Source organism: Apiospora marii, assembly GCF_038362585.1.
Source record: "Apiospora marii strain CBS 49790 chromosome Unknown utg000004l_segment0_segment1, whole genome shotgun sequence".
In the NCBI taxonomy this organism is placed as follows: domain Eukaryota; kingdom Fungi; phylum Ascomycota; class Sordariomycetes; order Amphisphaeriales; family Apiosporaceae; genus Apiospora; species Apiospora marii.
The window spans coordinates 995,130-1,010,066 of record NW_027117376.1 but is presented as its reverse complement, the minus strand read 5'-3'; the positions used below and the strand labels follow the sequence as shown (position 1 = coordinate 1,010,066).

Below are 14,937 nucleotides of genomic sequence, written 5' to 3'. Positions count from 1 at the left end.
TTTGGCGGGATGCACCAACGCCAAGGTCTTGCCTGTGAGGTGGCTGGAGGACAAGAGAAAGCTTGGGCAGCTTGTTATGTCTTGCGATGAGCTTGGCCTTGCTTGGAGAAAGCTTTGCCCTGAAACAAAATCGAGCCGTATTGACTCGACACGACAAGAGTTGTTGTGTCACCCTAGGAACTTCACACGACTTGGAATGTGTGAATGGGGTACCGCAACAAGAGAGGAGGGGAAGAAGGGCCTTTTCTGAATCGAGCTCTCCGGGGGAAGCCGTTTATAAGGGAAGAAGTAAAGAGCCTAGGCCAGGCCTGATCTGCTCGTATCCTACTTAGTTGCCCGACTACTTGATCTCCTGCCGGGTCTTAGATTCCTTGCCTGACACTTATCACTTGGCTTGAAATCCATTATGTACAAAGAATATAGAGGCGGAATTAGTAGGTAAAGTTGTACACGGCCTGCCTTCCGCATATACTATCCTACCCTACCCAGCTGGTGCAGTATGCAAGGTCTCAGCAGCAGGAATCCACACCACCATACTGAAAGCAAACAAGCGAGAGCAGCTACAGCTGCCCATGACCCCATAAGTATCGACGTTGACTGGGGCGAGGGATGATAATGATGCGTGAATGGATGGACAGGCCGAAGCTTCGTCTGCCTACCTCTGTACATATCGTCCCAAATCAGTGGCGGACCGGGGTAGGGTCGTAGTTTGTCTATTCTTGCGAAGCATGCACGCACTCTTCTCATCATCAAGTATCGATAGACAAGAGCACCGGTTTACAATTGATCGATCCACTCGAGAAACGCTTCTCCGCAATCCCTGGAATACTCGAGTATGTACTGGACTGGAAGCCTTTCACGCAAGTGGAGGTGGGAGAGCAGACCCCGTCGGCCAACGGTTTGGCTGGGCGCCTTTTACTTGGACGTCTTGGCTGTCTTGGACAGCAAGGTAGCTCCACTCTTGGGTGTCTTGGCTGGGGAACCGGGGCGGTCTCTTTGCGGAGACTCTGCCTCTGTGCCGTTGCTGGGGGGAGATTAAACGACTTGGATTCGACGCCATGTTTTTTACCTTGTCGCCGCTTGAGCTGCACGCCTTCCTTCCTCACTGACCACACGGTAAAGCGGCCTCCTCGTACGGCCCAAGTTAGTCAATCGGACGGACGTGGTTTGGATAATTTGCGGCTCTGCGGCGGGCTTGCAGCCATTCGCGGCGGGCTTTCTACTTTCTACTAGGTATGGCAGGAACTGGGCTGGTCTGGGCTGGCTTGTTTTTCGACGAGGCCTCTTTTTTCTCCTCCGCATTTCTCCCCCAAGATTTCAACCTTAGAAACTGGAGCAAGGGGCTCCAACTTTTCCCAAATACCCCGACCTGTGCCATGGGGTAGCTAGCTAGCTTATGGAGGGGAAGGGGAACAGGGGGGGATCTTCGTCAGCTCTGTGCCGCCGGGCAAAACCTTGGCCATCGACCCGTTCTTTTTCCCTCTTGGCGCCTTCGCGTTGGGTGTTTGTTTTGCCGATCCCTCCATTGACGATGGGCAGCAGCTTCGCAGACAGAGAGCACTGGCTGGCAGGGTTCCCATGGCTTTTAGCACAGGGCCTGTGGCGTGTAGCGGGTTCGGGTGCGAACGTCGGGAGCGTAACAAGCGTCCCCCCAGCACTAAATCGCTCGGCAGACCCCGCAGGCACGTCATGGAAGACGGTGAGGAGGGTAAGGAAGTTTACCGAGCAATTTGGGCGTGACTTGTGACTGTGACAGCTGATGGGCTCTGATGTGAAGCAAAAGCTGAACAAGAGTCTGAGAACTCGTGGTTCTCCGTGTTACCGGGTATCAGGTATATGCGAGGACCATCCCCGATAATCAACCCGAAAAAACAAGCACCCGCTGATCATCTACTGGCAACCGTATCCGTACTTGATCTCTCTCGATGACTGTACATAACAAGCAATCTAAGGGGGTATGCCAAATGAAAAAACCCGCAGACTATCTACAAGAACTACAATACCACTGCTACGTTGTATTTTCATTCCTGCATCGGCCCACTTCGTTTCCCCGGGGCCTTAAGCGGATTGAGCAATGATTATCCCCTCCAACCCTGAACGCTGGGAATCTCTCCGCATCTGCCCATGCTGCTTATCCCGTGACTCCCTTGCGAGTATACTGGCCAATCAGCCGAGGGCAAGCTCCTTTTCGACCGAGTGCAGCTGCAGCGCATGATGGATGCATGATCCGATGGGTGCCAGGTTGCCGATAACCCGCGAGACAAACTCGCCCGTCCGCCTGTCTCTCTCTGCCCGTTGTGCCGTTTCCTTCCGCATACACACACCTACAACATACACACGCATGTAGGTATTCAAATCCGGTGATGATTTACCCTCAATCGTACATTAGGCTTGTCCTTTCAGTTGGTAAGAACTCGATTGCTTCCTTGTTCCAGAAATGACAATCTCTGGGTCAGTCAGGGCCGTACTTCCTGCAGGGACACAACGTGGGAAGAAGAAAATATGACAAAGCCAGGTAATAATAAAAAGTCAGCACAAGTGACACAATGACATTCTTGTGAGTTGAGCCGCCGACCCGCCGATGCCTACCCAATCCCCTGCTGTTTGCGAGGTCGCATTAGCCAATAGCCAATGACACACAATATCATGAAAGGATCAATTATCACATGATCGATATCCGTACGGTTCAAGGGATGCCATCATCTTTCCTCATCTTCTTGCATGAGAGAAAAGCGACAGCAGAGCAAGCGGGATGCCGCAGTTCGTGTCACCTGACTAATGTTTAGGTTACTGGCGGCAATCCTAACTCGTCCCAACGCCCGAGAAGAGCGTTGCCCGGGGTGGCAGCTCGGTCTGGAAGGGTCTGAGCTGCGCGACGTGATTCAAATGCAACGATCAGCCTCACGGTATGATTCACAATCATCCCGTGTCATTCGTTTCCCGGCTACTACGGAGTAGTTTAACTAGGTATATTCCTCAATCCCAGGAGAACTGTCAAGGGGATCTGGACCATGTTTCTTTTGTTGCCGAGCACAGCCATTTACACCAAACAGGTATTCATTCGGTTGTTGAGTTTACGGTGGCCTTATTTCCCCATATCAAGAAGATCGACCAATTAAGAAGTATGGCTGTCTGGTCGAGTAATACTTAATCCGGAGAGTTAATTAATTACACGCACATAGGGTCGCAACGCCCGAAACAAGAGAATAGTAATTGCAAAACATCGTTCGCTGCGTCCCTATCATATGGGTCTTTCATCCGTAACAAGTATACGAAACTCTCCGCCAACCATGACTGATATCTTTTGAGTTTTGTCTGCCATAGTTCCTCGGCTCATATCCTAGCCTCCTAGCCTCCGCACCGGCACAAGAGGCAATGATCTGTCTGAACATATTGACTCCCATGATTCCTCTTTTCTTCTGTAGGTAGGTAGCAATTGTTCGGTCCCCCGCTCCAGCTCTGATACGGACGACAGAAAGCATGCGACCCGTACCAGGTGACGCGTTTCCACCTTGCCATATGCCGCTCTCGCCATCCCACTCCTGTAGAACGGGCGCAACCCGAATATATGCTATGAACTACGCCTGGTCGTGCAAATGGGACAGCTCCCCATCAGCCCCCACCCTGCCGTTTTCGCGTTTTGGGCCGCGCAGGCGGCGGCGACGGCGACCTCGACGATGACGACCACCTAGTACTCGCAGGCGCCCCACGCCCTCTCCCCATCCCCATTCCCATCGGCAGTGGTACCCCGCGTCCGAACCCCCGCCCGGTCCCGGGGCCGTAGACGCCGGGAGGGGGAGGGGGAGGGGGGGGGACTGGCTGAGGGTACGAAACGGGGGGCGGCGGCGGCGGTGGCGGCGGAACCGTGTCATAGTAGGATTGTTTTGGCCTTTTTATTCCCCGAGTAAGCATTTTCCTTCCCTTTGTGCAGGGAGGGCCTGGCCTCAAACGAAATCAAGTCATATCATAGAAAGGGGCCAGTCTCAACCGATGTAGGCGGATCACTCACCACATTGTCATAGTGACCGTCATGCCCGGTACGACGAGGTCGTCCCAAAGCTCCGGTAGTATCTATACGATCGGATTAGTCAAGGGGCAAAGCCCCTCATCAACTAGTCGTATGGATGAGGTCAGACGCACCACTGTTTGCAGAAACGGCGCCCCAGTCCCGGCCGCCGGCTGCTGCTGAGGAGTCACCGGCAGAACCGGTGACTGAAGGCCGTTGTTGCCCGCCCCTGCTCCAGTGGATGTCGCTGCTGCCTCGGTGCCGGCGATTGGCGGCGGCGGCGGTGCTGCTACCGTAGTGAACATTTGCGAAGCGATTCCAGTCATCGCCGGGACCCCCGGAGAGGCATCCGGGGAGCCGGGCTCGACCACTTTGAGATCATACCGGCCCTGGTTCACCCACCAGGTCACGGGCGTCACATGCGCGAAACATGCCTTTATCAGGCGTTCCATGCCCTGAAAGGTGGGAGAGAACAGAGGTTAGAGATTCCAAGCACCATGGGATTCAAGATCGAGAAAAGAAACAACGACCACGCTGCGGTCCGGATATGCCCGGCTGAGAATGCCCATCGAACGCCATGATTACCGTACCTCAAACCTCGCTTCAAATTGAATTATATGAAACAGAGACCTGGTCAAACGGATGGGCTGTAGGAAAAGGTCGTCTCACCTCCCACGTCTTCGCCTTCTCCCAGGGAAAAGTGTAATTCCGCCCTACCGCATCATGGAAGTAGATAGGCAGCTTCGCAGGCGGCCGATCGGAAGAGTACGCCCAACGAGGGTCGCCAGGCTGTATTGGCTGCGCAGGAGGGGCATCACCACTCGCTATATCACCAGTAGCGGTACTACTATTACTGGTGTCTGTAGTAGTGGTGGTGGTGGTGGTTGCTGTGGTAGTTGTAGTAGGAGTAGTAGTAGCTTCCGTCCCAGCGGGTGACTGCTGTGGTGAACCGTCCACTGCAGGCGTCTTCCCCTTGCTGCTGCTGCTGGAGCCATCATCATCCGGGGTAGGTGGCGACGGCGGCCGTAATTCGTCGTCCCCAGAAGACCCCGTCGCATTTTGATCCACTTCCCCAGAGCTACTGCTACTACCCACTATCGCTTCCTCGGGCGCTGCCGCTGCCTGCGCCTCCTCCCCATCCGCATTAGGGGCAGCAGCCTGTTCCATAGTAGTAGCAAAATCCGGTTCTTCTGAGGCGGCTGCGGCCATCATTTTCTTCGCAAAAATGGGCGACCGGGAAAACGGGACGTGGTGGTTGGGTAGATGGTTTTGTTTGGTTCTTGTTTGACGGCTGCCGTCGGGCGGACGGGCGGTGGTGCAGTCAGTCAGCCTGGGATTGCCTCGCGGGCTTTGCTTTGCATGTTAGGCTGCGCGGGCGCGCCCCTTATCATTGGTCCGGTTACCCCGCCGCCGCCGCCGCCGCCACGGTTCGTAGGAAGGAATCAAACAGGCTTGGAATCCTTCAACAACTTCCTGCAGCTATGGTTTCTATTTTGTTCTGTTGCTTGCACTGACCTCTCCCAATCTTGGAGGGATGCTGAAATGAAACGGGTCTTCTTCACGTATGCTTACAGCCAGTCTCGAATGCATTAAGAGGTCGTATTTCTCGAATCTATCCCAACTTTACATACTTGAAGGTATCCGTGCAGCTCTGCACATTGAACAAGGCATTCTCTCGCGGGCTTGATGCCAACTGTCCAATGAGAGCGAGAAGCAGGCTCGCCTCGACAAAGATTTCCTGTACCTCTCTCAAGCCGCGGATGTCCTCGGGCCGCGTATAATCATCATCTGTCCACGTATGCCACTGATTGAGGATCCCACAGATAGAGGTCGCAAACGGCGGGTCTACGACCATTTGGTAGAGCACCGTGACTACGACGTCTTGGAGGCTGAGGCCGGCCAGCTTGCCGTTGCGTGCTTGGAGCCAGCGAAGACCGCATTCGGCGACCTTTTGGATAGGCCAACGGGGAGTTAAGGACGATTTCTCTTCCATGGCGCTTGCCACGCTTCTGCTACCTTGTCCTGCTTTGGCCCTGTTCTCACGGAAACCAGTCTCTGCAAGCTGGGCCATACCCAGACGCTCGAGGACACCGGATGGAAGTTTGCAAATTCGTGCAAAACGGTATATGTGGTCCGGGATACGGAAGGAAAGTATGGGTGGGCCTCTGATTGCCTGAACGGCGGTCACACAGCTGGCGAACCACACTGCCTTGTCCGAATCGTCGTCATCCGGGCGCAGATGTGAGAAATCAATGGCGCTCTGGCTAGTGGCTATGCCGCCTCCGGATATTTCGTGCCACTCACATTGTACAATTCCTTCAGCCGAGAATTGACAAAGTATCGGTAAGACGTGTTTTGCGGTGTGAGACTCATTCTGCATCGATGCGGCTTTCAAGGCTTCATTTTCCTCCGGCAGCGGGGGGTCCTTACCCCTGGGGGCACTTGCGAGACTGTCACCCCGGGGCTCCTCCCCCTTAGCCACTCTACTTGGGTGGTCTTTTGATGTGGCCGGGTAGAGGAGGCTGTGGTTTGTGTTTGAGCCCCTGATTCTTTGCTGCTCCTGTATATCTGGCCAGTCCACATCAGCGCCGAGTTGTAATGCCAGAGACCCGTCCGACTCATTCAACGCAGCTATGAGCAGAGCATTTAAAGAACCAATCGTCATCAGAACAAGCCCTCTCGGAGTCCAAGTTCCACGGGTGCGTAGTTCTTCCCACCCGGAAGGATCTGCGTCAGCCCCCAGCTTGTAAAGGCGCTCGACTAACTCATAGAAACGTATCTCAGCTTGAGGCTGGCGGGGTTCATCTCCTGGAGTCAGTCGTTGGATCTTCGTACCGATCTCTTGACGATGCCAGGTCAGAAAAGTCCAAGTTCCACCAGGCAGTCCACTCCTTGGGTAAATATGTCCTTGCTGAATCCCAGGTACAGGGGAGCCGTCAACCGAGTCGGGTGCTGCGAGACGATACCGTGGGAACTCCACCTCAATAACACGATTGAAGAATTCACTGGAGCGAATTTTGCCATCGGCCTGTGATTCCTCAAGCCTTTTTCTGACCTTGTCCCGATATATCAAAGTCGATACAGCAGTGTAGGTGATGGGTACTAGACCGGCCACAGCCAGGGGTACACCAACATAAGTGATAATGTCACCGGCCGACGGGGCACCAGAGTCATCTGAAGACATATTGCAAAGGACCTGAAGAGCCCCATAATACCTTGAAGTTCCATTGACACCATTCGTAAGTTATAGAAGTTTTCGTGCACGGCTCAGCCCTGGCACTTGGGTGCTTGGATGCTGAATACCGCCCCAGTCGGTTCTGATCTGGTGCTTGTGTGACCTGAGGCAGGCTGTACTGCATTCGGATCGACTGATCAGCAACATGCATAATAATGTAAACTAGGCACGCGATTGGCAGCCACATTCGTTGATATTCGGCACATTCGCACAGTCGTCACCATGCAAGTACGGTCGGCTACGCCGCGAGTACCTCTACATCACCCCTCCGTCAGGTTGGCGAGGAGGTCCCTCGAAGCGCCAGCGTCCCTCATCTACATCACGATCCTCTCCGCAAATTATTGCGCTCGTGTCTCGTCAGGCTCGAATCTGCATCTACAAATCAACCAGTTTTCGACTCGGGCCATCTATACTTAACATTGAATTTGGAACCACTGCAAGCATGGCCGTCAATGCTAACATCTGGCTTTTGTTCCGGACTTTGGGGATAGTTATACTGCTATCCCTATGCGCACGTTGGTACCGCAAATACCGCCTCGCAAAGGAGGAAGAGAAAGCTTTCATAGCACAGCATGGATGCAAGCCCGTGGAGGCGACGGTACCATATAAATGGCCATTCGCTTTGGACCTCCTCAAGCGACAATACGATGCACTTCCAAAGCAACGTATGCTCGAGTTTCAAACACGTTTCTTGACATCGGCGTCAACCATTCGCATTGATATCCTGGGTGAGGGCTACATCATCACCGACCCGGTCAACATCGAGGCCATTCTGAACAGCCGCTTCGAAGACTTCGGCCTAGGGTCGCGTCGCATGGGATTACTGCCTCTCCTGGGCGAAGGGATATTCGTGCAGGATGGCTCCGCCTGGCGGCACTCGCGTGAACTGCTTCGTCGCCAGTTCGCTCGGATTCGCGAGCTAGGCCTATCCGCATTAGGGGAACACGCTGATGGTTTGCTCGACGCAATCTCGCGTGAGAGTAATACCAGCAGCGGAGGTATCGTTGACTTACAACCTCACTTCTTTGAGTACACCCTGAGCACAACCACGCAACTCCTTTTCGGCGAGCCACACGGTAGCCTACCTGCATCCGAGAGAGAGGCTCTAAGGGAGAACTTTGAGTACGCCAGTTTTGTATCGGCAATACGGCTGCGCCTGGCAGATATTTGTTGGCTCTATCAGCCACGAAAATTCCACGACGCGTGCAAAGGTGTTCGCGATTGGGCATCCTTCTTTGCTGACAAGGCGCTCAACTACATGGAGCAGTATGGCGAAGAAGCCGCCATGGAGAAATATGCGTTTATCATTGATCTGTGGCGTGACATGAAGGATCGTAAAATGGTTCGAGACCAGTTGTTACACGTCTTGATTGCCGGGAGAGACACGACGGCGTGCTTGTTGAGTTGGACATTGTAAGAAAACTTCTTCCGGATCATTATTACCTTGGGTCGTCAACTTACGTGACCACAATGACAGCTTCCATCTCGTTCGTAACCCCGAGTTAATTGGACGGTTGAAATCAGAGATAGCCGAGGTGGTGCCTCAGGCCACCGAAGAGATAACCCGGAAGCACATCCAGCAGCTGCCCTTCCTGCGATGTTGTCTGAATGAGAGTATGTAACGATGCATATCAGTTTAGTTTCCGCAAGTGCTGAGTGCCACTTCAATAAGCCGTTACTAAGATGCAATAACGCCACCAGCTCTTCGTTTATACCCACAGCTCCCTATCAATGTCAGGTTCGCCACACGGATGACGATGCTCCCCCGGGTGGCGGTCCAGACGGCAACTCGCCAGTATTTCTTCGTCCGGGTGCCGGTCTGGGCTGGTCAACATACCACTTGCACCGCAAGGAGTCCATATACGGCCCAGATGCAGGGCTCTACAGACCCAGTCGCTGGGAGGACGGCGATTTGCAACGACGGGTCGGGATAGGCGGATTTCTGGATTTCCACGCCGGCCCGCGAGTCTGTCTGGGCAGTAAGTCTCTGTCAAAATCCCGCGCTGGACGAATGCCGGCTAACATAGGGGGAACACCAGAGGACTATGCTCTGATGGAGTCTAGTTACGCGATTGTTCGGATTCTGCAAAAGTACCCCAACATCAGGCTGCCCCCGAACATCCCAAACTTGCCAGTTGGACAAGAGAGACAGCACTTGAGTATCGTTCTGACCAGTGCCGAAGGTACGAAAGTACTGCTAGAGTAAAATTTGGGAGGTCGGGCTCTCGAGATACTCATTAATGTTGATTGAGCACATGTAGAAGAGACCTACCATATGTATGCAGTGTAGCATTGGGTTATCTAATCCATGTACATAGCCTTATCCAAGGTCGTCCCTTCCTTAACTATTGCCGACTGATAGCGCTAACCACATGGACGCATCGAGCAGCCTTGGAGCTCACGTTCCAAATCGATCTGATAACTAGATGACGCAAGTCGGAAGTGCTTGTACACGTGGTTACCTAAATACATGAGAAAACCCTAGGCAAGGCATTTCCCAACATGAGATGTTGAAGATTCGCACACGTAGTAAACGTGCTTCATGCTCCGAAACTTCCGACCGTATACGCCAATCAGGGTACAGCTTGGACACATAAGCCGTTTTCCATTGCTTTGCCGTAATTCAGATGACACCGAAATATATACTCAAGGGATGGGGGCATCTCAAGTGGCACAAGTGCAGTATGGCGGTGATCCTCGGACACCAGCCTGACATGAAGTCGAGTACAAGTACATTGGCTGCTTACACTCGGGGACATCAAAAGGAAGCAGCCACTCAGCTTGGCTTGCTCAGGCGAACCCCCGCCATACCATACTTCACATCTTCTTGGTCTCACAATACACCTCCCTACTCTTGATTATCCATTCACCGTTTATAAATCAACACTACTTCATAGCTGCCTAGCTTCTCTCAGGCTCTCGAAAACAAAACATCGCAACAATTCTCACACCTATGTTACTGTTCATGCAAAACAATTTACGTTGTCCCCTTCATATCTCAATATGGAAAGATACGAGCAGTCTCCTACTTTATCTTGCGCAGAAACCATTGCCATGTCTATTACCTCAACTGTTGCTCACGATGATTACATTGGCGCGGAGGTGCGGGCTACTTTGGATGCACTGGCTTACACGGCTGCCGACATTCTAAGATGCCTAGATGAGATCAGGAGTTCTAAGTCGGAGAGACCGCCCATGTCTTACTTCACCTTGCAGGAACTGTTTCGTGGTCTGCTGGAGATTTGCCATGGCTTACAGAACAGAGCTACTGGCGACGTGCCCTGGACTTCGTCGAGGCATGGGAACTTGTCTGAGATGCTTTGGACAAGCGTTCGGAAAGTAGCTGATCGGTGCCTGAATGAGACGTCCGACCCTCTTCACGCTGGGCTCCAAGATATACTACACGCCAAACCGATATTGGGGAGCACTTTGTCGGCCAAAGTTCCAGTTCTCAAACAATTCCTAGATTTATTGGCTACCTATGAGCACATCGTGCAGGACATCAGTCCTCAAATTGAAGTTCTGTCCATGCTTCAGACTGCCATCTCGCTGTCATCTTTTAGGGACGTTATGAGCTCGGATAAAGGATCGCTGCTTGAGGCCCATAGAGTTGCCCATCACCTAAGAGCCAAAATCAGTCGACTTGGCCACGTCAGAGACCAGACTGGGATGAATTCACTCGATGCGGACAAGGAGGAAGCTGTGCAGCACGCGCAGCAGATGTACCAGGCCTGGCGTGCTGTGTCTAGAAACAGGCACTTCCCCGATCGGGCGCACGCCAATGACTACGTTGGTCACAAGGAGCAGCTGATGGATATAGAGGATGCGCTGGACCAAGCAACCTCTGCATCGCCTCTGCAGAAGCGCTTCGTCATACAAGGCCAACCTGGTTCAGGAAAGACTGAGCTCGCCCTAAGATATGCCATCGAGCACAAGGCCTACTACTGGGGGGTGTTTTGGATCGATGCTAGTAGTCGGGACACAGCAGCACAGTCATACATTACACTTGCTAAGGAGTTTGGTGAAAATCTTACCGAGCAAGCAGCAAAACAGTTCCTGTCGAGTCGTGAGCTCATACACCCCTGGCTTCTGATCATCGATAATGCAGATGATCACGATGTTGACCTTGAAGAGCTCTCTCCAAAAGGAGACAGGGGCTCCATACTCGTGACTACACGAAATCCGGAAAAAGTCGACTATGGTAACTCTGGTCGCAGGTTTCTTGCGCTGGAGAAGATGAAGAACGAAGATGCCAACGAACTGCTCCTGAAAGCTGCTGAAGAACCTCGGCGTACAGAGAGCATCCTTGGGTATGCCTCACGTATCTGTGAGCACCTCTATTATCTTCCGCTAGCTCTTGTACATGCTGGAAAGGCGATATACCACCATGGACTTGGTTTATCGCAGTACATTGAATACTTTGACAAGGAAGCGGAGCGCATACGAGAGGCATGGTCAAGGTTACGAGGCAGAAAAACTGCTTCAAGCGGGCTGCAGGGAAAACAAGGCGGTCCCGACGGCTATGAGCATATGTCGGTATACGCGACGTTTGAGCTGATGCTTCGACGACTCGAGGATACAGCTACGGACAAAGACACAGTCTCGGATGCCCTACAACTTCTCCAGATCTTCTCATTTATGCACTTTGACAACATTCGTTTCGACATGCTTCTCAATGCTTCGTTCCACCCTTTACGTGAGAAAGAGGAGCAGAACAGACTTCAGATTCGGGAGAATGAAATAGTCAACCGACTTGGTTTGCAGACCGAGCCTGCACAGCCATACCTCAAGTCGAGTATCAGTAGCCTGGCAGCACGCTGCTTTCTGCCGGCCCTTCTGCCCGACATGCTGAAAAGTCCTGGCAGCTTTGATATTCTGGATTTAAAGGGAAAAGTATCGAAACGGTTGCGCAACGCTCTGAAGATTCTGGTGTCCAGATCATTGGTCAACAAAATTACATCCGGAGAAGGCTATGGCTTCAGACCTGTGTCTGCAAACCGACCACTCGTCGAGCGCTACAAGATGCACCCACTCGTCCACAAGTGGATGAGAGATCGTCCCAGCCTGCGTGTATCTGAGCAGGCTTTGTATTGTCAAATGGCATCGGGCGTACTCACGAGCTGCATTATCCTAGTTGGGGGTGATGATGAGGAAGACATGACGTTGCGCCGCGAAATGAAGCCGCACATCGAAGAAGTACGGACGTGCTCGAGAAGAATCCAGGCACACATATTGGACAAGAAGTTCAAAGGTGAACAAAATGCCTGGTCAGTTGCAGCCTGGCTCAAGTGGCGGCTGTTCTCATGGTCCGAGACATGGTTCTGGCCGTGGTATGGGCAGGTGAAGTTAAGCGAGAAGGCGCGGTTCGGAAAGGTTTACCTGGAGTGTGGTGACTTTGAGGAAGCCGGAAATCTCTTGTCAGAGGTCCACGACCACTTGATCAGACGCCTCGGGCCAGATAATCACTTGACACATCTCGCAAAGTCGGGCCTCGCAGTGGCATTTATCAATCAAACGCGGCGCAACGATTCTGAGAAGCTGCTATCCGAGGTTCACGAGTCAAAACAAAGGCTCTATGGTCCGAATCACCCCCGGACACTTGAAGCAGCAGTACAGCATGCCGAAGGAGTTCTTGCTCAAGGAAGGTTTACACACTCTCTCGAAATGTGTAAAGGGGCTCTACCGGGCCTGAGAGAGGCTTTTGGTGGGCATGATAGAAAGACTATCAAGTGTGTGACCCTGATAGGGAAGATTTACAGCCACAAGTTCGAGTACTCCGAGTCCGTCCGATGGCTCCGGGAGGCTCTGCAAAGTGCTCTAGCAGAGTCTCCTGGCAATGATATAGACACCCTGTCACACACGGAGATCCTCGACATCAAGGAAGTTCTCGCCATGTCCCTGACGAACGCATGTTCCGGGAATCAGGACCTCGAGACTCGCGAGAAAGACCTCAGCGAGGCCGAGACCTTGATACAGCATGTTGTCAGCCGACGGAAGGAGATCTGGAGTGAGAGCCACCCTTTTACCCTAATGGGAAAAGGTTACCAGGGGCGGATCATTGCTGCTCGCGGGCGCATGGAAGAAGCGGAGCGCCTGATGGAGAACGCGATGGAAACGGCTATACTAGTATTGGGCGACGAGCACCTCGGACTCCTGGCCGGCAAGAAGTGGTATGCCGATGTGCTGGTGCAGAGAGGAAAGCTCGAAGAGGCGGAACGCTATCTCCGGGAGGCCAGTGACCGGGAAAAGTACCAGAAGGCCGCCGGCTCGGACGGCGAGCATCCGGACAGGATCCTCCATGTATGGTCACTGGTCCTGTGCTTGGAGAAGCAGGGAAAGCTCACTGAGGCGTTGGAACTGTGCAGGCAGTTGAAGCATGATATACCCCTGATTGGCGGCCACGGGCTGGGCGCCCGGCACGTTTTCAACAATGACCTGGATGAGAAGTTAGACTCTTTAGAAGACAGGCTTGGAAATACCTCTAGGTCACTTTGAACATGGGAAGGTACTGACTTTTCCTCGTCTGAGGCGATGAGCGCCTTGGGGTGCTGGTGGGCAGGTTGTCGTGGTACTCATGATGCAGGATTGGAAACTCGGCAAAAGCTAGACGCTGTCTCCGAGAGGAAAGCAACTAGTGGAAGTCCACCCGTACAGGATAAACCATGCATAAGCACTGTTCCTGTACCTGGAGAACCAGCGAAAGGTCGTTGGGCCGTTAGAGCTGTGTAGGTAATTGGGTTATAACGTGTCCCTGGCTGACGAGCATGGAACAGGAGCCTGGCAAGCCAGTAATGATCTCGATAACAAGATATTGCATTACCAAGAGAAGCGTGGGGGTACCTGAGATGCCATGACAATGCCAGGGCCACGATGCAGGGGTGAGGTGCCTCGTGTCAGTCCATGACGTTTGCCGCGGTACATGGCCGACAATGTAACCTTCTGAAGTAATATTTCCTGATTACTTGAACAACAATAATTCCGAAAGTTACAAGCTCGCAGAAGCCGTGACCTCGCTGGAAGGCAAGGAGAAACCCTGTCAGGCAACAAACAGCCCCACTCCCCTTTTTCCCGAGCAGGGCTGACCGCGTCGACCGGTCAGTGTTTCATCGACGACCTTCCCTGAAGAGAGGTCGAGAGAGAGGTCGAGAGAGAGGTCGAGAGAGAGCGCGAGAGAGAGCCCCAATAACCACAAATTTCCCAAGAAACCCCCTGCCGCCTGGGGCGTCACGTCAAAGTCGCAGCGTTGCGTTAGTCAAACGTCCGAGGACGAGACGGCGCGGCCTGGGGAAAGAAAGGGGGTTGGTTGGCCGGGTCGCTGACTGCATGGGATTTTCGTGACACGATTCTTATGTACATGATGTACATAATCAATACATATGTTGTACATGAACGATATATTATCATTAATGACGAACTCCGAGAGAACCTAGAAACTTAGTAGGTAGGTAGGTATACGCAGGGAGAGTCTCGGGGGTCGACTGAAACAAACAATAACCCGGACGGAGCATAGGTGTCGCTGCGGCCGCAAAAGCAGCCAGGCCAGGAGGGCAGGGCAGAGCCACGCAGACAGACGATCGCTTATCTCGTCTGCTCCGCCTACAACGCGACATACCTACATCGTGCCAGGGATTAGAATCTCGCTCAGAAACCCGATTGGGCGGCGAAACAAAAGCAACAGTGCATTCTTTTATTATTA

The 14,937-nt window shown here is 52.9% G+C and overlaps 4 protein-coding genes across 4 annotated transcripts; 2 read left to right on the top strand and 2 right to left on the bottom strand.

Moving 5' to 3' along the window:
* Positions 1–4,005: 4,005 nt before the first annotated feature.
* On the bottom strand, positions 4,006–5,218 carry PG985_007276 (uncharacterized protein; the record flags this gene model as incomplete). Its single annotated transcript, XM_066827045.1, has 3 exons — positions 4,006–4,071; positions 4,141–4,461; positions 4,676–5,218. 3 exons carry the CDS (start codon positions 5,216–5,218, stop codon positions 4,006–4,008), a joined length of 930 nt encoding a protein of 309 aa, XP_066684720.1.
* Positions 5,219–5,618: 400 nt separating this feature from the next.
* Positions 5,619–7,190, bottom strand: PG985_007275 (uncharacterized protein; the record flags this gene model as incomplete). The annotated part of the gene is made up of 1 exon (XM_066827044.1): positions 5,619–7,190. One exon carries the CDS (start codon positions 7,188–7,190, stop codon positions 5,619–5,621), a length of 1,572 nt encoding a protein of 523 aa, XP_066684719.1.
* Positions 7,191–7,386: 196 nt separating this feature from the next.
* On the top strand, positions 7,387–9,447 carry PG985_007274 (uncharacterized protein; the record flags this gene model as incomplete). Its single annotated transcript, XM_066827043.1, has 4 exons — positions 7,387–7,398; positions 7,456–8,654; positions 8,719–8,855; positions 8,963–9,447. 4 exons carry the CDS (start codon positions 7,387–7,389, stop codon positions 9,445–9,447), a joined length of 1,833 nt encoding a protein of 610 aa, XP_066684718.1.
* Positions 9,448–10,295: 848 nt separating this feature from the next.
* Positions 10,296–13,736, top strand: PG985_007273 (uncharacterized protein; the record flags this gene model as incomplete). The annotated part of the gene is made up of 1 exon (XM_066827042.1): positions 10,296–13,736. One exon carries the CDS (start codon positions 10,296–10,298, stop codon positions 13,734–13,736), a length of 3,441 nt encoding a protein of 1,146 aa, XP_066684717.1.
* Between the last annotated feature and the right edge of the window lie 1,201 nt (positions 13,737–14,937).